The sequence below is a fragment of the Lagopus muta genome, chromosome 10 (assembly GCF_023343835.1).
Source record: "Lagopus muta isolate bLagMut1 chromosome 10, bLagMut1 primary, whole genome shotgun sequence".
In the NCBI taxonomy this organism is placed as follows: Eukaryota; Metazoa; Chordata; class Aves; order Galliformes; family Phasianidae; genus Lagopus; species Lagopus muta.
In genome coordinates this window covers 14,124,065-14,143,332 of record NC_064442.1, presented here as the reverse complement: position 1 = coordinate 14,143,332, position 19,268 = coordinate 14,124,065, and the positions used below count along the sequence as shown (strand labels likewise).

At 42.5% G+C, this 19,268-nt stretch overlaps 2 protein-coding genes across 6 annotated transcripts in view; one reads left to right on the top strand and one right to left on the bottom strand.

The window, feature by feature from the left end:
- Window positions 1-404: 404 nt before the first annotated feature.
- Window positions 405-7,472, bottom strand: LARP6 (La ribonucleoprotein 6, translational regulator). Of its 2 annotated transcripts, none has more exons than XM_048956039.1 (3): window positions 7,190-7,472; window positions 3,829-4,021; window positions 405-2,766 (listed from the first exon to the last, which is right to left on the bottom strand). In XM_048956039.1, the coding sequence occupies exons 1-3, from the start codon at window positions 7,378-7,380 to the stop codon at window positions 1,687-1,689; spliced, it is 1,464 nt and encodes a 487-aa protein (XP_048811996.1). In that variant the 5' UTR covers window positions 7,381-7,472; the 3' UTR covers window positions 405-1,686. The 2 variants fall into 2 exon arrangements, with proteins under 2 accessions (XP_048811996.1, XP_048811997.1); XM_048956040.1 differs by lacking the exon at window positions 7,190-7,472 and adding an exon at window positions 5,302-7,055.
- A 913-nt stretch (window positions 7,473-8,385) lies between these two features.
- The window catches only part of LRRC49 (leucine rich repeat containing 49), a 36,098-nt gene continuing 25,215 nt past the window's right edge, over window positions 8,386-19,268 (top strand). Inside the window, exons 1-7 of one of the 4 annotated variants that reach the window (XM_048955761.1) lie at window positions 8,386-8,534; window positions 8,808-8,870; window positions 9,294-9,381; window positions 10,089-10,280; window positions 11,700-11,799; window positions 12,823-13,026; window positions 14,405-14,471. In XM_048955761.1, the coding sequence (XP_048811718.1) occupies window positions 8,481-8,534; window positions 8,808-8,870; window positions 9,294-9,381; window positions 10,089-10,280; window positions 11,700-11,799; window positions 12,823-13,026; window positions 14,405-14,471 (768 nt within the window). In that variant the 5' untranslated portion in view covers window positions 8,386-8,480. Of the gene's footprint in view, window positions 8,535-8,807; window positions 8,871-9,293; window positions 9,382-10,088; window positions 10,281-11,699; window positions 11,800-12,014; window positions 12,037-12,822; window positions 13,027-14,404; window positions 14,472-19,268 lie in introns of those variants that run through there. The other 3 variants (XM_048955759.1, XM_048955760.1, XM_048955762.1) reach the window with 3 other exon arrangements.

Below are 19,268 nucleotides of genomic sequence, written 5' to 3'. Positions count from 1 at the left end.
AACCTGTAAACATTACTGCGTCCAGCTTTTTTTTCTCAAGCAAACACACGGTGCCTCTGAGAATTTTAACTCTATATTATGTACACTTTCCAGTATTTCCACTTAATTGATTTCTGAGCGTCTCCAAAACATTGCTTTGGATCAATTGTAGTCCTGATAAAAACAGGGTGGCACGTGATGACACATGGGTGCTGCATAGGTTCATAGTAACAGGTTATTAATGAAACAGGGCTGTTCTGGATACACAGTGAGATGATGCACTTGTACTTAATCTAGAATTAGAGAATCACTCATCTGAAGACTGTGTACTCACCTGTCTCTTAGATGCTTGCAGATATGCTGTTGATTTAACAAACAGAAGGAAAACAAAAACAACAACAACAACAAAACATAACTTTTAATTTTATATATATATATATATATTATATGTTTATAACAAATAATGTGTATTTTACAATGCTTCTGCCAGTAAGCAAAGTCAGGAGTCAACTTGGAGGATTCCATTTGTGTGAAGTCAAAGGAAAATATTAGGAAAATACATTTGAGTGGCTGAACAGTGATACACAGAGCTAATGGATTTCTGTAAATCAGTCTCTGGCAGTGTGTTACTGCAATTATTTACAGTGTGAAGTGTTACCACTGAAATGATAGTAGGGGGGAGAGGGCACTTTACTGAATGCACTGTAAATTCTGAGTAAATATTCCTAGAATTTCTCACTTTTGAAGTGAAAGAAATAGATTTAGACTGAGTTAATATTTAGTTTATTTCCATCTGATTACATGAGATAAAACTTATAAAACAGTCTTCAATGCTCAGTCTTCACATCACAAGAAAACAAGCACTTTGGTCCTATTAAACAAGTGACTTAGGAGATGTGTGCAGAGAGCAACTGCTGACTGTAGCACATTTCTCAGAGTTAGAGACAAACCCAGAAAGTCTTCAAAACTTATGTTTGTTAGGATTTAGGAGGAATTCATACCAAGCTTATTGTAATACAACTGCTAAACAGTAAACACTGACACTGCTTTTCAGGTTTGCAAATAACGTAATTGTGTTAATGATCTTACTTGCCTGCTTCAGTATTCAGGCATTTCAAATGAACACAGAACAAATGCAGAGAAGAGTACTGCAGAAGGTAAGTGCATAAATGGTTAAAGTACTGGAGCATCTCTCACATGAGAGGACGAAAGAGATGAAGCTGTTTAGACTGGAAAAGGCTCAGGCAGATCTCATCAATGCATTTAAGTATCCAAGGGGAAGGAATGAAGATGTAGCCAGGCTCTCCCCAGTATTATCTAGTAAAAAGAAAAGGGGCACAAACTGAACGCAGGAAATTCTTTATGAACATAAGGAAACAATTTCTATTTTATTGTGTGGGTGTTTGAACACTGGAATGGGTTACCCAGAGAGCTTGCAGATGCTCAGAACCCAACCACGGTGCTCAGTGACCTGGTGCAGCTGACCCTGTTTGAACAGAAGAGGTGCGCTGGACCATCTCCAGCAATGCCTTCCAATCTTAACTATTCTGTGATTCTACGGAGTGAAAATACAAATATACAAATGATAAAGTCTCCATATGAATATAAAATGTTTAAAAATTAAATACTGACTCAATTCAGTCACTTAAGTGACAGTCTTTCACCAGGCTTGAACAAAAGAACTTGACTGACTTGTGAAGTTATTTTTTAAAGCTGGATATATTCATTCTTCATAGCTTTCCCTCTTTCACAGCCACTGTGGAATCCTTTAGTGCCATCAGGACCTCTAGGCAGCCGCAGCACCCCTACAGGTAGACCATCTGCATTTTGTATTTTCCGAACTAACATGGGGCTACTGACCGGACTCTTCTCTTGTGTTATAGTTTGAGCTTTTCTTCTCTGTACCCAGGGACTACCAGAAGGTGTAATACTGCTATCTGAAGAATAATCTGTACATTTTCTTGGAATTTCAGGACTAGTACTTGGGTTAAGTTTGCCATCTTCAGCCAGTGGAGACTTTTTGGTCACTTTTCTTAGAGAGGACGGACTGTTCCAAGGACTTGATCTGGGTGATACGTTAGGGCTCAGATGGTTGTTTGGGTGAATGATGGGACTCAACTTATTTGTAGTACTTGTTGCAGTACTTCTGCGTCCTGACAGAGGTGATGTAGGATTACTCTCTGGCTCAGAAGAGCTATTTGCTGATGATTCATCACCAGTAAACTGAAGTTCCTCAACTCTCTTATTAAGGGATCTAACCTTTTTAAGACTCTTGCTATCTTCATCACGGTTCTTGTCTTTAGGAACCTTTTTCTTTGGAGGTTTCATGCCAATTAGGACAACTTTCATGCCAATCTCTTTCTTTTCAGCACACATGAATTCATGAGCCTTTACAGCAGCATCTACTTCTTCAAACTCTATAATTGCACATTCTTGTGTTCCCATTTGTGTATACCGACTGCTGAACCTCCTGATATCAGGTGGCAGATCCCTACCAGGCTTGAGAATACGAACTGATGAAATTACACCAAAAGTTACAAAAGCTTTGAGGAGATACTCCATTACTTTTTCTTGTATACATCCATTTTCTTGTTTATTAAGACCCTGCAGTTCAGAAATCATGTGGATATCATACACGAGTAACATCCTGGTAGGGAGGTTTTCACTTGGAAACACTGGAACTGGTGTATTTCTTCTAACCTTTCTGTTATCGTCGTTGAGCTCAAGCATGTCTGAGTACTTCAGTGCATGGGCTGTGGTTCTCCAGTCACGGGTAAGGTGTTTCACCTTGAAGACAGACACAGTTTAGGCAGCACATCTGATCAAACCCACACAAACAACTCAGTGAATAGCCAAGGCAGATTCAGGCTCCAGTCTACAGCCAAACCTAGATTTAAGTTACGCATAGCAGACTTGAGCAAAAAAGAAAGTAGATTTCCCACTGCAATGCTTCTAGAAAGCTTCCTATTAAAATAGGTTAAATAGGAACTGATACTAAACCTGATTGGAAAACATTACTTCATAATAATTTAAAGCCTGCTGAAGTGATTCCACATCCAGGTCTAAACAGGGCCAAAATGCATGTTGTTTGGTGGTTTGGTCTGCATACTACTTTTACAGAACTCACTTCTCATCCCTCAAAAATCTTTGTTAAAAAGGGGGGGGGAGGAATTCTCACAAAAGTTCTGCCTTTCCAAAGAGAGGTTTTTGAGAGTTTAACTGTTACCACTGAAATCTGTTTGAAGTGGTCTGAGGAAGCTCAGATTGCCTTAACTTCTGTAAGGAATAGCTTCGCAAAGATTTACAATCCTTACAAAGTATTTAAAATGTAATTTAAAAACTGTTACATGGGCATACAAGGGAGTTGCTTATGTGAAACAAAAACAAGAAAGCAACCAAAGAATTATGAATAAAAACCACCTCAACTTAAAGTTACTTTAATTGCTTAATAACCTCTAATACTTCTGTTTGTTTTGGGGATCTCCATGCTTTTGCTGAGGCCTTTCTCAGAGACGACAAAGTAACTTTACCAGGATAACTGAGTTACTCGTGTAGCTGATCTGGAAATGAATCTTATCCATTGTTCCACTCATGATGCCCTACTCCCCCCAGAAAGAGAATTCTACAGTGTAGTCCTGTAAATGCCTATGATTTCCCAGGCAACCATGAAAGAGTTGGAAGTTGATGTCGTAGATGAGAACAAACCTCACCATCACATCAAAACTGAGTCAAGGCCTCAGAGAGGCAGGTAAAGAGGAAGACTGTAGAACTGCCTATAGAAGTTCTTTTCATCCCTGCTATATATTTTTTTAAAGCAAATTACTTTCAACTTTTAAAAAGTTAACTTACTTTCTTAAAAGAAGTGAGGAGTTTAACACTGACATAGCCCATCTTATTTCTTCTCACATGCTTCAGAAGGAAGGCATCTTTCTCAAGGTTCTCATCTGAGAAATAATATTCAATTTGTGCTATCAACTTCTGGATCAGGTCATTTTCTGGTGGTTTCCAGTTCTGGTCTGAGTCATCATCATTTTCCCCACCACTGAAAAACAGTCAGATAATTTGATTAACAGGATTCCATCTCCTATTAATAGAGTAAAAGAATGAAAAAAAAACAACAACAACAACAACAACAAAAAACGAAGTGAAAATGAATACCCATAGTGTCTATTCCAGCTTCTTTTATATGTAGGAACTAAATAGGTAGAGCCCTGTCCATCTGAGGCTGGCTCAGATGATGCTTTCCAGTTAGCGTAACGAATCAAATTCCTGAGCTCATGCCAAAAGCTGATCTCAGTGTGGAACAATGACACATGTTTACTAGTGTCTTGAAAACACTGCCAGCTCAAGTCTTACACCAAAACAAGAAATACAAGTGCACAGGAGCTTAGTCTTCATTGTGGCAGCACTTGGTTTTTTAGCATGAAGGTGTCAACATTTCTGTGCTTCGTGAGTATAACAGGGAATTCATATTCTAAACTGATGGAACCATATTTTTCTTAAGCATTTTCACTTTATGAATGCACTTCAGCAGCCAGTATCCAGAGAGAAATGCAGACTGCCAGGACTGCTGAACTTTTACAGGTCAGTTGTACAGTGACGGCTAACTTCACTGGCAGTTTACTGAGGGATTGGAGCTCTCTGTAGATGTCAGATTAAGGACTGTGCTGTGGTAGCAGCTCACGTGGTATCCCTCAGGAATAGCTGTATGCTGTAGACATACAGGCAGGCTGCTTAAGAGATCACACAAATTTCCTGTCTCCCCCTTCCATGCTGCTATCTACATATCTGCAAAGTAGAGCACTGCCAAGGATTTTGTCCTGAAAAAAGATGTTGGAGCCATGGAACTGAGACCAGCTTGTTGCCACATCCCATTACAGCCACGTGTTTGTTGCTGGAATACAAACAACCTTTTAAGCTGTCGTCCAGCACTGATGCAAGCAGCTCACCCACATGCTGCAGCCACAGATGTTGTTATAAGAATTATAGTGGCGGTCTTAGAGCTATTTGTTTTTTTTTCCAAAGCTATTAGCTGTCTAGTTTTGCTGTGGGGCTGTCACAAAAATTCCTACAAAAAAAACCAAAACAAAACAAAACAAAAACAAACAACTAATATGTTCCCCAGCCCTTAAAAATCACATAATTGCTATGGTTCATACTGTCTCCCATATACCTCAGTGATAAAAAAGAGGAGCCATTTTCTCAAAATTTTCTTAAAGTGATTTTTGCAGAGCTTGTGAGATCACTGAACAAGAGGGAGCAGGCTTCACACGAGGGTGCCCAGAGGGCAACTCTGTAGGCAGGCAGAGGCTACTGACTCACCTCACCGTGCAGCCATTTCTTGTGGGCACAAACTGGAGAGCTTGGTCCTACTGCAGGCTGATGTGCTGTGTGCTGCTGGGCTGCCCACGCCTTTGGGTTGGCAGCAGAGCCCACACTGCTCCGGTCAGCGGGTTCTGCACAGGGAACACACTGCGCTCCCAGATGTGACCGGTTACTGCAGGCTTCTGGAAGCTAGCTATTTATTTATGGCTCTTCCCCTGCGCAACAGCTACGCACAGGCAGTCTGTCACACAATCCTAGAAATCTCCGTGAGAAGAGTGAGGGCAAAAGAACCCGAATTTCAGTCATCAGAAGGTGTTGGAAGTGGAGGATTGCAGATGAAGTTGTTATTAAGAAAGTAAAAAAACTTCAGTGGCCTACAGTTGTTGCTGATTTGAGAAGGAAGGAAAACAAGATAAAGTGATTTTTTTTCATTCTCTCAGCCCACAGCCTCTCGTTTTCCATTCACTACCTGTTGTGAGTAGTATGTGCAGAAGAAATCATGTATGTCAGAACTTTAACATATCCACACTTTGCTAAGTAGAGCTAACCTTGAATTCAGGATGGAGCTTACAACTTTTACAGATTTTACTAGTACAGAAATTTGCAGGCATTTTGAAGCTTCAGATGGAAAGAAAATGCAGCATCATGCTTGGAAAAAAAATGGACTGCATCAGTTCTGTTCTTACTGAGGTGTTAACACATGGAGTCAGGGTGATACATCTCATTTTACCTATGTAAAACATTAAACATCGCTCACACTTTGAGCTGTAAACCATTTCTGTATTTGGCAGACAGCTCAGCTTTCACAAAATCTTTAGAGCTCTTATAGTAGCTGTGACTAAGTATTTTATTGGGAGTTCCCCTTCCTGCAAATGCAGAAATTTGTAATTAGCTGCACGTTAACTCCTAGTAATGACCAAGTGGTACCACCTCTAGAGGGTATGACTCTGAAGGTTAATTAGGTTATGAATCAATGTCAGTCAACACTGTGAAAAAAAGTAGTTACATATCTGCATAAATTTGGGATCTAAAATATCAAAACTCACACACAATATATTAATGTAAATGGAATCATTTTGACACGCTTTTGCTGAATCTAGAGAAGAAAGATGATATTGCACTATGTGGCAACATAATAAACACATGATCTATACACCAGCTCAGCTCACAGTGCTCTGCGCCACTTCCAGCAGGACTCACACCACCTAGTAAGTGCAGAGCAGAGTGTGCATTCCAAAACCAGGTAACTGAGAAAGCTTTGAAGTGGAACCAGGCCTCCTTCAGGAGCAGCCTTACTTCTCCTCATTTTGTCAACTTATGCATCATTAAAAATAACAAAAATCCTTCTATTAATGAGTTTGCACAAATTGGCCTCAGTGTTGTACCCAAGAGCATCTATACACGCACTGCTTTTCTGAGGGCAAGCTCTGAATTTCTTACCGTTCAAACTCAAGACGTGTGTTCTGAAGACCTTGCTAAGGAAGGATGCTCACACGGTGCATTGCCACAGGTCGTGCTGTGCTGATTTTAGCACTTCAGCACAGAAAGCACTATTGGCGTTATCAAACAGTGAGGCATAGAGTAGGTTATAAGGCGGTCGTTATTTCACCTCTGTGCAACTCGGGTCCAAAGCCCCAGAAATATCTGCTGGGGCATATCTACTCTACTGCAGAACATCCGTACGGTGCTCTGCCAAGCACAGTGAGAACAACAACCATCACAACCACCAAACCGAGCCACTCTGGCCCTTTCGGTTCGGGGCAGCGAAACGACCGGCCGCTGCGAAGCGTCACATCCAGTCCCGCTCCGCTCCGGGCCGCGCCCCGCACCGCCGCCGTTGCGTCAGCCGCGGCCCCGCAGGGACAGGCGGCCCGGCTCGGCTCACCTGGAGCGCCCGCACCGCCCCGAGTCCTCCTCGCTGCAGCTGCCGCCTCCCCGCGCCGCCGGGCACTGCGCGCCTTCCTCCTCCTCCTCCTCCTCCTCCGTGGCCACGCAGATCTGCACCGGGCCGCCGCTCGCCGCGAGCTCCGTGCCGGCGGTCCCGTGCTCCTCCGCCTCGCGCTGCCGCTGCGCCATGGCGCTCCGCTCGTCCCGCGTTGGCGCTCCCCTCGGGCACGGCCCGGCCCGCGGCGCTCCCTCCCCGCCGCGCTGCCCCCGGCTCCGGGTACAGCCGCCGCCCGCCCGCCGCTCCTCCTTCTGCTGGCGGCGGGCGGATCGGCGCCGCCCGGCGGGGCGCGACCCGGGACGTGCGGCCCGGCGCTGAGCCGCGGCGGGGCTTCGGCGGGGTGAGCGCGGCCGCAGGGATCGAGGCGGGCAGTGACGAAGCTAAGGCGCGTGTGACCGAGCGGCGTTCGGCTTTGCAAAGCGGTTCCGCGTGGAATTCAAATGGAGTAAAGGCATCCCCGACAAGACGCGATGGAGATACCGAGCCGCCTTAACTCCGTTAGCTCGGTGCGCAACGCTGCATTTCGGAGGGCTGGTTCTGCTATTAAAGTGACAGCTGCGTTTTCACGGTCGGACTCAAACTGCAAATCTCCCTGTCAGCATTTGGCTTTCACTGCCGTCACGGCGCCCAGCCCCTCCGTGGGGCATCACCGCCATGTCCGCGGCGCTCAGCTCCGCTCTGCGCTCCGCTGGGCTGCGGACCGGCTCCGCGTGCCGCCACGTCTGGGCAAAGATCGGCGCTATGGCTGCGCAGCCCCGCCGCCATCGTCCTGGCGTGCTGATGATGGGGTAACGACGGACGGGAGGAGCGGCCTCCTCGCACCGAGCAGGCTGCGCAGGGACGCGCTGGCTCTTCTCTTGAGATGCTCCAAGCCGCCCGCACGCTGTGCGGCGGTTCCCTGGAGATCCCTGCCTGCTCCTGCGGTTCTGCCATTAGCGCAGATGAAAGGTGACAGCACTGCACACACAGAGCTGATCTGACCGCCGCTGGGACTACCGTGTTTTAAGAGAACAACACCGCGAAGACCCCTAAGGCTCGACGGCCGGCAGTGGTTAAGTGATGCTCCGAGGGCGCTGCGGGGCAGCCGGTAACGCCCAGAGCTGAGGGCGGGCGGGGCGGAGAGCCGGGCGCTGGCTCCCTCAGCCCGCCTCCCCGGAAGCGGCCGTTGCCGCGGTAACGGCGGAGCGATTTCCGACAGGGGCGGCGGCCGGCCCCAGGGAGGCGGGTGGCGATGGTGCCCAGCAAGTGCCGGCCCGGCAGGGGCTCGCGGGCCGCGCCCGGCCCGGTAGGTGCCACCGTGAGGGCAGCGCGGGGCGGGTGGCGCGCGGTGGCGGCGGTTTCTCCTCAGTGCGTGAGCGAAGAGCTCCGCCTGTCGCGGACCCGTGAGCGTGAGTCGGGTTTGTTTCCCGCTGTGGCACAAAGGCGTTCCTCAGCGCGGTGCCGGGTGGGGCTCCTGCTGCCGTGCTGGAGGTGCCGTCCTCGAAAGTTCAATGAGCCCGCTGTATCGATGCACCTTTTGGAAAGCGTAATGCTGTCTTTTTTCTCTTCCCGTGCTCAGGCCGGTAGCTGCGGGCTCCAGCTGCTGATCCAGACATCCGCGATACCCAGTAAAACCAAGCCAGTAATTGCTGTTTTCTTTCTTCAGTAGATAGGTGGATTCGTGCAGTTGTGTGTCACGTTTCTGTGCCACGTGTCTGTGATTTCGGATGGGGATCGCCTTTTCGGCAGTGGCGTGTTGGCTTTTGACTCACTGCCTCGTGTAGCTGATAGCCTTCTCGTGGTGTATTTAGTGAGGATGTGTGGAGTGAAGCTGCTGGGCTATCCTGTACCTGCCGTAAATTCAGTGTGTGACCTGTTATGCTTCCTTCTGTACCCCTCCTCCTCCTTCCATGGTTGCAGTGGTCTTTTAGGGCAGTGTGTGTGTGGGTTTTTTTCCCCCTTTGTTTCGTGAGAACTGTATTTGTTTATGAGGCTGTGTTTGTCTGTTTGAGGACACTGTTTGCCTTTGAAGACCTCAGTGTTTCTCTCATGCATTTTGTTGTAGTTTGACTTCAAGATAAGTAAAGAACCCTCGTCTCTCCACAGCAGACTTTTGCAGCACGACCTGGAAAAAAGCTATTCAGGAAGGCAAGGTGATGCTCTGGAGGCTTTTGGTTTGTTTTCTTCTTTTTTTTTTTTTGGTGGGAGGGAGAGGCTTTTAAATTTCTTCTTATGAGCTAAACAGTAAAGAAAGGCTTAATTATGAGTAGAAAAATGTTACTGGCTTTCGTATATAACTGGTTTTCCTAACTGAGCGCATTATATCCTGGAACTCCTATCTCTTCTCCCTAGTGCAGGTGGCTTTGCTTGTTGTTTTTTGTTTTGCTCTTTCTGCCCATGGAGGAGCGTTCCTTCTCTCACTTACAGAGCCACAATATTTGTGAGTGCCTCACTCAACTCCTCTGCCCCCTGAAGCCATGCAGTTCTCAACCATCACCTCTTGTCGGATGTCTAGTGTATGTGTATAGACAAAATCCGATTCCAAGTTGTGAAGAGATGGTTTTCCTCTTGAGTGCTTCTGGCTTTGAAAAGTGAGATATTTGGTGGCATCGCTGTTAACTGGTGAAACTTGGAAAAGCTCTGACACATACCTGCACTGCTGCTGCTTGCCTGTCATAAAAACAGTGGTGGGCTGGGATTGGAGGCAGTTTGGCTCTGTTGGCAATGAAATATCTGTGTATGGGAGTTCTTTATTCATCCCAGTAGATAATAAAGACCAACAGCTGTTCAGAGTGGGTTGATTTTTAGGGCTGTTACGCAGTTTATTCTATTGTGAAGTTTTGTCTTGTTTGCCCCACAGGAGACCCAAGAGTGTTGAGCCCTTTGGTGCGCAATAAGCAGCTGTATCTTCCAGTGCCATCCACCCTGACTGAGCTTTCTGGTTTGGAGTTCAAGCAAAGCACGGGTTCTTTATCTGGATTTGGGGAGTCTTCTATACATGCAAAACCCAGATCCCGACAAAGCAGTCACAGTATTAGTTCACATGCTTCAGGTAAGAGTGTAAAGTTCTCACCAGCCTTGTATTTATTTACTTATTATTTGTACGAGGCATTTAATTTGAACAGTCACAGGCTGTAAGATGACTCTACTGGCTGATGGACTGTATAATTGCATAGCATGTGTTGTCTCCTGTTCCCATGGTGTATTAAGAGGTCGTTGTCAGGAAACTAGTGATATCTTCCAAGTTTTAATGAAGACATTTAAACATAGGCTTTTTATATACCTTTCTGTAACAAAAGGACAATGTAGGGATCTGTTACGACATACAAAGTAAAAAGTAATGTCATCTTTAATTCCTTGTGTTTACTGGCTTTAAAACCTGAGGCACGTCTTTAACTTTAGCAACAATGCTGATTGTTTTTAAGTTTCAATTTTTTTTTTTATTCTTTAGCAATTCATTTCACTTTGAAAGATATATAGAGAATATTGGTTGTTATACAGTGGTTTGTTAGAGCAGCCACTAAGGAAAATTGGAAGGTAGCACTGAAAAGCTTCTAAATCAAATTAAGCATGAACAAACCTTTGTACTTATTTAGCTATTTTTACTAATCATGTGTTCTACATAAGAAGGAAGTTGCTCTCTGTAGAAGTAAAGAAATTAATTCTTACTTAGTGAAGAATTTGTGTTTTTTTCTCATTAACGTCTTTAAAAAAAGTGCAAACATGGATGATTCTGTGTTCTTGTGATAGCATACATGCACAGTGATCTGTTTCTGACCAGTATCTTTCAGTGGATTGTTCTCTAAATAAGCTAAAGCTTGCCATATAGGTTGCTTATTTGTTTTTTGGGTATTTTTGGTCATTTTCCCTCTTTCTCCTTGTATTAACAAAATGGAGTTGGTTATTTTGTAAGCATGTTTAAAAAGGTTCTCTGTTTTTTCCTTGGTAACGGTGTGAAGCATGAAGCAGTTACAACTGGGTGACAGATGCACTCACGTGTGAAAGAATCCACGTTTGCTGCTGGCTCAGTGGGACTGCTCCTGTGTTTCAGTGCTTTAGATTTTAATTGGATCAACATCTATTTGATCTGTGTCATTATGGTTGTTCTTAATACAGATAGTATCCTTGTTAAGTTCAGATATTGGAATTGTGAAACCAGTATGCAGTCTTAGGACAGCATTGGGTAATTCTGATCAAAACAAAAGCATCTACAAACTGTCTGCTTACCACAAATTATTTATAAAAAAAAAAAAAACAAACTCTGTCACATGTGAGCTCAGTGGATGTAGGTTTGCAAGAGGGATGTATCTGTAAACTAACAATGGCAGAAAACTGGTGGGCCAGAGTCCTGAGTGCAGGCAAAATGCATTTCATGTACCATGTAATTCTTTTAGTAAGAAGTAACTATTGGTGGTAGTTAATGAAATTAATTTGTGGTTGTTCATGCATTCTTTCGATGATTTTCTGATAGATAGCGCAAATTTTGGGAGCAGTTCATCAATAACATTTCCTGTCTTGCAACGTACTGCTGAGGAAAAAATACTGAACTCGGATAGACTCACCCTGGAAAGGTGAGCAGGGAGTGGAGTCTGGGCTCAGCAGCTTGCTGCTCTTGTGTCTGCTGGTCTCAGGGGATGAGTGTTGAGCAGTGCTGGTAGGTGTGGGGGGGGTGGGCTGCTTTTCTTGTTCTTTGTTTCTTCTTTTAGAGAGGACCTGTGTTCCACTGAGATGTTCTGTATGAGTTTCCTTGTGGTAAAAATTCAGTGATGGCACATATATCCATACAGCAGGTATGGATAAATAGGCAGGTATAATAATCTAAGGCAGGTAGGGTTTTTTAATTTAAACTAAAAGCTGGATTCAAAGTCATGCAAGAAATCAATAGCAAGTTGAGGCCTGTGTCTCCATTAATTGTACTCTGATGCATTAACTGTAGGGTGTCTTTGTTTCCTTAACCAGGACAACAAAAAAAAGCTAAATGTGAAAACCACATTCAATTGTAAATAATTGTGTGAATGCGTGTGCACATTTTTATTTAGTTAGTTTTGTTTATTGGTGATGTTTATGTAGTCAGAAAAAGTTCTGTGAGGTCAGTAGGATGTCTTTTGGAGATAATCCTGCTGTGAGAATGGCTGTTATCAGCATCATTTCCGGTATCTTTTAGCTTTCAAAGTAACTCTTAACATTTCATGCATTTATATTTCAAATGTGAAGTTCTGTAACGTAAAGAAGCACATAAACTTGGTGTGCTTTGAAATTTGACCTCAACAGGCTCCTTACATGGGGTCTGAATGGCATATTGGCGTGCTGTATCTGCTGAATTTGTAGTGTGGTCATAGTGTGAATTCTTCAAGTAACTTCCATGTGAGAAAGAAATTCTAATTTGAAGGAGAGGCTTTAAGAAAATGTTGAAAGCACTTCTGCTATATGTTTATATTTTTCTACATTAAGGAGTTACTTTCCTATTCCATAGTTGTTTAGAGCAAGCCTCTTAATCAAGATAATACCCTTTTCTCAGTTCAGTTGGCGTGGGTCAGTAAAAGGTCGATTACAAATTAGTTACTTTCATAAGATGCTTTCTGTTGTTGTTCCAGGCAGAAGCTGACAGTGTGCCCAGTTATCGATGGAGAAGATCACCTTCGCCTTTTGAATTTCCAGCACAACTTTATAACCCGGATCCAGAATATTTCCAACCTGCAGCATCTTGTTTTCTTAGATTTGTATGATAACCAGATCGAGGAAATAAGCGGGCTTTCAACTCTGAGATCCCTGAGAGTTCTTCTTTTGGGGAAGAACAGGTATAATAAAAATGACTGGCCTTAAGCAGCCTACTTTGTTACAGCATAGTGTCTGTAATCTATCATTGCATCTATTACAGGGTTTTCAGCTTGTGATGTTGGTTGTGAGACTAATGGGTGCGCTCCTGTTAAATGGTGTCTAATAACAGCAAGCTTCCTAGTTTAAAAAAAAAAAAAAGTTCAAGAAAAAATATAGATTGAGATGGGCATTTCCAAGAGCCATCTAGCTCTGTGTACGTTGTAACTTCACTGTGCAAGGAAGAAGGTAGGAATTAGACTTGCTAGCACCTGCAATTCATTGCCTTGCCAGTTCATTTTGCAGCTGCTGTGCTGGGTGTCTCCCTGATCATTGGCTGTAGGAGAGTTGCAGCCAATCTGTCACCAGCACTTCTTGGCCTTCATCTTTCAGCTGTGTATGCATCATTCACTTCAAAACATAAACCAGTGGAGAGTGATCTTTTTCCTTACCAGTAAAATGCTAGTTGGAGAATTTTGGTAACTTCTAGTAGTACAGTATTTTACTGTAGTTTTTGGCTTTCATAGCTGAAATCTAACCTGTAGATACTCATTTTGTTTATTGCAAATTTTTGGGTTGTTGGAGCAATAACTAAGTTGCTATAAGGAGTTATTTTCCAAAATTAGCTACAGTAGTTCTGTATAGTTTGCTTACATTGAGGTATAGTTTGGGGACAGACAGGAGGAGATATACTTGCTGTAAGTCACATAAGGCAGTTGCTACAAGAGACTTTTCTACTGCTTCTGTGCATGGTTTTTAATTTTTGAAGCAAATGCAAAATGTGTGTGATGTTTAACGTAACCAACCAGCAGATGGTGCTGCTGATGCTTCAGTAACCTGGGCTTGGCGTCTGAGAAAATGGGACAGGACAGAAGGGCGTCGTCATGGTGAGGTGGTGAAGCTGTACAGGTGGAGAAGAAATTAGGCCAAATGTAGAGACTGTATTGTCTAGGAAGTGCCAGCAGAGCTGTTAAATGTGTTTTATTCTCAATTCTTGTAACAAAATCTTAAAACTGTCACTACAGTTTTGCTTTAAACAGGTTTGGGAAGAGCCTTTCGCCAGTAATAGTATTTCTTATCTTTTGCGTAGGTTGTGTGTTGACTTTGTTTTCTAGTAGTGCAAGGATTCTTTCCCTGGAAAGAATCTTCCAGGAAGAGAGTGATAGTGCAGATTGCCACTAGGATGACCAGAGAGGAAAGTGGCAATCTAAGGCTTATTTATTCATTTTAGAGAGTTGAGAACTCTGCTTTTCTGTTCCTATCAGTAGGCAGGAGCAAACAGCTAAGTTTTGTATTAGCTTGAAAATGTAAGGTACTTTTAATCTAATAAAAACAATTTCTGTCATTATTGAAACATTTCAGAATAAAGAAGATCTCAAATCTGGAGAACCTAAAAAATCTTGATGTTTTGGATCTTCATGGAAATCAGGTACAGTACAATAACTTGATTAATAAGTTATCTTACATAGATCATGCATTTCTGGTGTGCTTCAAACCGTTGCTTTTTGAAAGAGAATTGGTGGCAAGTCTTGCAACTTCCTGGAAATCAGGTAATGATATCAGCTTGATTCGCAGTGTCAGCTTTCTGAAACTTGGAGCATTGTGCGTTTGGAAAGTTGCAGGCTCTAATGCTGAGTAATCTAAGCCTGGCAGCACTTACTTGTGCCCATGGAGCAGTCATCTCGTGTGAGTGGTTAGAAGTAAAACAGTCATAAAGTCGTAAAAGCATTTAAGTTCTTATTGGTCGTTGCATTGTTTCTTCTGTTGATCTCACGAATCAAGATCACGTATGTACCTGTAGAGGACTTGAGTCTGTGTGAGAGAAAAGCAGAAGGAGTCCAAACTTCTTGTTTAGGCTTCTGAATGGACTTGGTGTCCTTTCAGATTATTCAGTGTGAGACTGTGCAGCTGCTTCTGTTTGTGATGCTCGAAGCTTCAGCTCTGCAGTGTATGAGAGAAAGGTTTCTAATGATTCTGTCAGAAACAGCACAGGGTGCATGTAAGGGCAAGCCAGATAGAGTATTCTTCTGTAAAATAAATCTGAAACACATGTGATACAAAATGTTCTATAATTGAGCTGTTTAACAACACGTGGTTATTGTGACTATAAGACCTATGCGTGATTTTTTTTTTCTGGATTCTTCTGACAGTTGTGACTTACGGTTTCTGTGTGTGTTCTTTATTATATCATTGCTTCACAGTGAGGAATTAAAATGCTGTAGGAAAAAAAAAAAAAAGAGCACTTTAACGAGTCACTGTTATGTGTGATGCAGTAACTTTGTGGCTTCTGTGAGTTGCACCACTAACCCAATAGTGTGCAAGCAGTGTGCTGGAGGCACAGTGTAGTGTTAGTGCAGTCTTCATCAACAGACCAAATGAAGGCTTCAGCAACAGACCAAATGAAGGCTTCCATTAATGAATTATTTTCTGTTCCTTTCTAGCTTGTAGTTAGGCAAGTTTTGATATCAATACTCTTTTCTCCTCTAGTTGAGGAACTCATAATTTCAGACACCACTCTGCCATACAGATTTATTAGTTATTTTTGAAGGTATACTGAATACGTAAAGCTGATTTTTCGTAACACTGTACAATAGTAGTGTCTTGGTTTTAAATCTGGTTGTTGTTTGCTTGTTTATTAATGAGTAGGTGGTCTCTCTTGTTATTTCATTAAGATTTTGGGCGCTTCTTACACTTCTCCATATCAGATTTCTGAAGAACCCACTTAATCTACAGAATTGGATTTGAGAACATGGAAAGATGTATTCCAGAACATAGCAACTTCTACAGCAGATCAGTAGAATCAAAAGTGAAGTGTTAACGCATAGCTTGAAACAATGGACTCAGATCAGTGTTCTGTTGACATGGTGTTCTCCCTCCAACATACAAGATTTTTTTTCTTGGATTTAGTTGAGAGTAATGAGAACCAACAGTGCAAAAAGCCTGTCTTGCTTACTGTCTATATGAAAATAATAGAAAGTATGATTTGCATTATATTAACTAGGCATTTATATGTCTGTTTCCTTGGATGGCTTGTGGTGTTACGCTCTGCCCAGTTCTCACAGGAGGGTTAAAAGTAAATCTATTGTAAGTATGGTCAGTTTTACAATCAAAACCAGTTATGGATAGCAGTTCTCCTTTGTCAGAATGGTTTTCGTTCCAGGTAGATCTGATGACACTTCTACAGTGAATCACTGCTGGCATCTTTTCTCATAGCTTGGAGGGAGAGGAGGAAGATAGAATGGCTCTAGCAAAGAGCCACAGGTGTGTTGAAGAGGAGAAGCTGGCAGCACATGGGGCTGAGCAGGCTGTAGGCAGGGGCTGGACCAGAGGATCTCCAGAGATCCTTTGGAGCTCAGCTGATATTAAAAATATATAATAATAATAATAACAACTGCAAAAAAAGTGAAGAGGAGTTACAAATACATGGCTAAAATGTCCCTGGTAAAGCCACAAAAAGCCTCCCTGTTGAATGAGTGGAAAGTGCTGTGGGATTAAGCTGCAGAGCACTGTATCAACATCCTATTACTGCACTCACTGAAAGGCACTCAGTGTTTGGGATTAGGATAAAAGTGTTTCTGTGGTTTTGATGTATATAAATCCCATACATTTGATGGCACTAGACAGCAAGAGTCTGTTGATTTTTGGGGTGTTTCCTTGGCAGTGTGCTCTGATTGCTTCTGTTCGTCTGTTCTGAAACTGTCTGGAAGTAAAGTTTGTTCACAACATTTCAGTGTTTTGTTTTGCTGGTTTCTTTCTTTAAGAGTATTTTTGGTTAATTTTTTGAGGCATAACATAGATGATCAATATTTTTTTTAATAGTACTGAAGTCTAGGTAGACACAGTTTCTTCTTGTTGATGGAGTAGTAACAGTTAAGAGCAAAGCTGCATTCCTGATTTATTCTTAGTCTCTCTTTCCTTCATTTTTTGGGTATAAGTCAGTCCCATAGATGGAATGCAGATTGTGAAACTTCTAAGACTGTAATGTTTTCAAGAGACTGGAGGTGAGGAGAAACAGAGGAAAATTTCTTGGAAAATACTTTGATTTATTTGGGTGCAGAATATTTTGGCTAATATGGTTCGGTCTGATCTTAGAGACTTCGTTGCTGCCAAGCAAAAAATTCAATGGGAACTGGATGTGCTTTAAGGCCCTGAAATGTAGTATTCTACAGTGTTTAATGCTGAACCTTTCAAGACTTTAAATGCAGAAAATGCTTTCCTATAATAAAGGTCCAAAATAAGGTTCTTAAAAAATAAAAAGCAGTGTAATACCTCATGTAATGCCTCTTCCCAAAGGGGACAAAATGCCATTTCCTCTGCCATGTCATTTTCTTTGCTTGTTTTCCTTCGTGATTTCGCAAGGCTCTTAAGACTGCACAGTAAAAACTTGTAAGCAGACACAGCAACTTCATGCCATCTGCTTTAATTTCTATGTAGAATCTGCAGCTGTACGACAGCTATCACACTGATGTGAGCACCATGAGCTTTGTGATTCACGACTCTGTGTGCCACTGTGTGCAGTTTATACTTAACACACTGCAATTTCTATTTGATTTTTAAACAAACATTTGCTTTCTAAATACTGTGCTTTCAAACTCAATCTGCATGGTCTTTGGAAAGAATGGTGCTTGATGACCTTCTTTTCTGTCAAGATAAACAGCATAAATGTTGTATGTTCTGTATTAATGCCTTTTGAAACCTTTCTTCCAGTTTTATTTTAGGTTAGAGTTGACATGAACTTTATTCTCTCCTCAGTGAAGTAGTTTGATTGAATTTCACAAGGTTCTAATGAAGGCAGAACTTGGCTAACTGTATTTAGAATGAAATTTATTTCTCTAAATACTTTTTAAAAAATCTTTTTTTTGTCGTTTTAAATTTTGTGAATTATGTATGTTGCTTGGCAAATAGGGCCTCCTATTTATTTCTATGAAAACTGCAGCTGATACAAAGAGCAGAGTAACACCATTTGGTAAAGAAAATTCTTAGTTACAAAGCACACTTTTTCAACATAGGCATCACCATTAGCTGTGCATTTTTGCCAGTAATGAATGAGAGCCAGCACGCTGTGCTTGTAAATATCTGTGCCTGTGGAGGTGACCTACTGTCAGTGCTGCTGAAATGCAGCACTCACTGTGCTCCCATCCGCTGCTTGGTCTCCATGAGCCTTCAGGAAGCAGCAGTTAACATCAGTGAGTGCATTTTTTCCTCATGGAGGAATTCAGTCCCACCTCTGCTTGACATACACTTCCATGTCAGATGTCATTTTGTCAGACTGCCCCTCTGCTGCCATCCATTGCAAGGCAAGAACATATAATGGAATACAGGTGGGAAAGTTCAGCTTCTACTGCCATATGCCAATGTCTGCCTTCGACATGGCAGGCCAACATAACAAAATAGGAGGCGTTACTTTTGGAGCAGGCCTTGTACTTTGCTGGCCTAAACCTTGAGGATGCAGGTTAAGCAGGGGGGAGGGGCATGGAAGTGAGGAGTGGAAGGCAACTCCTCTCTCCCCACCCCCCCTTTAGATTTTTCAGAAGAAATCTGTATCTAAAAAGTGCCTAGAATGTCTAATAGTACATCTTATATATCCTAATAATGTCTAAAGGTAGTCCTAATTCAAATGTATTTAATAGAAAATTGTCTTTAAAATATATGTAGCAGTTCTTTTTTTGCTGAAAGAAATATTGTGATCTTCTAAAAAGAGTTGGTACTGCTTGTTAGCTACTGCACAGGGCATAACAAAAACTGATGGACTTACGGATGCGTGTGTGACTGAGAATAGAGAAAGGCCAGTAGAGTCAAGTCTCAGAGCTGAGCAAAGCAACAGACAGCATCTCTGTAACTGTTGATGAAATCATAGTCCTAGAGATAGCAATAAAATGCCAGAATTGATATTCTGCATTGTAACATGCTGTAATCCTGGCTCCACAGACATCTGCAGGGGTCTGTGCTCTTCATGCTCACCATCTGCTCTTGGCTGTGCTTGTACAAATATTTCAGTCTAAATATATTGTTACAGACAATGGTGTCTCTGTTCCTTAGCTTTAATATTTTGTGTCCTGTTCCCTTTTTTTCTGCCATGTCATACGCATAAACAGAGCCTATTTGTTTAATTAGCAGTTGAATCAAAAAGGGACTCAATGTCATTTAGTTGCTGTTATTGCTATCTACTTTTCTGTACTTTTTATGGGGAAAAGTTGCCACAATACTTTTTACAGCAGTATATTCA

Coding starts and splice junctions, on each gene's coding strand:
- LARP6 (XM_048956039.1), bottom strand. CDS start 7,380: ATGGCGCAGCGGCAGCGCGAGGCGGAGGAGCACGGGACCGCCGGCACG. Junction 4,022..7,189: donor GGGCGGTGCGGGCGCTCCAG/GTGAGCCGAGCC, acceptor ACTGTTTTTCAG/TGGTGGGGAAAATGATGATG. Junction 2,767..3,828: donor TCCTCACTTCTTTTAAGAAA/GTAAGTTAACTT, acceptor TCTGTCTTCAAG/GTGAAACACCTTACCCGTGA.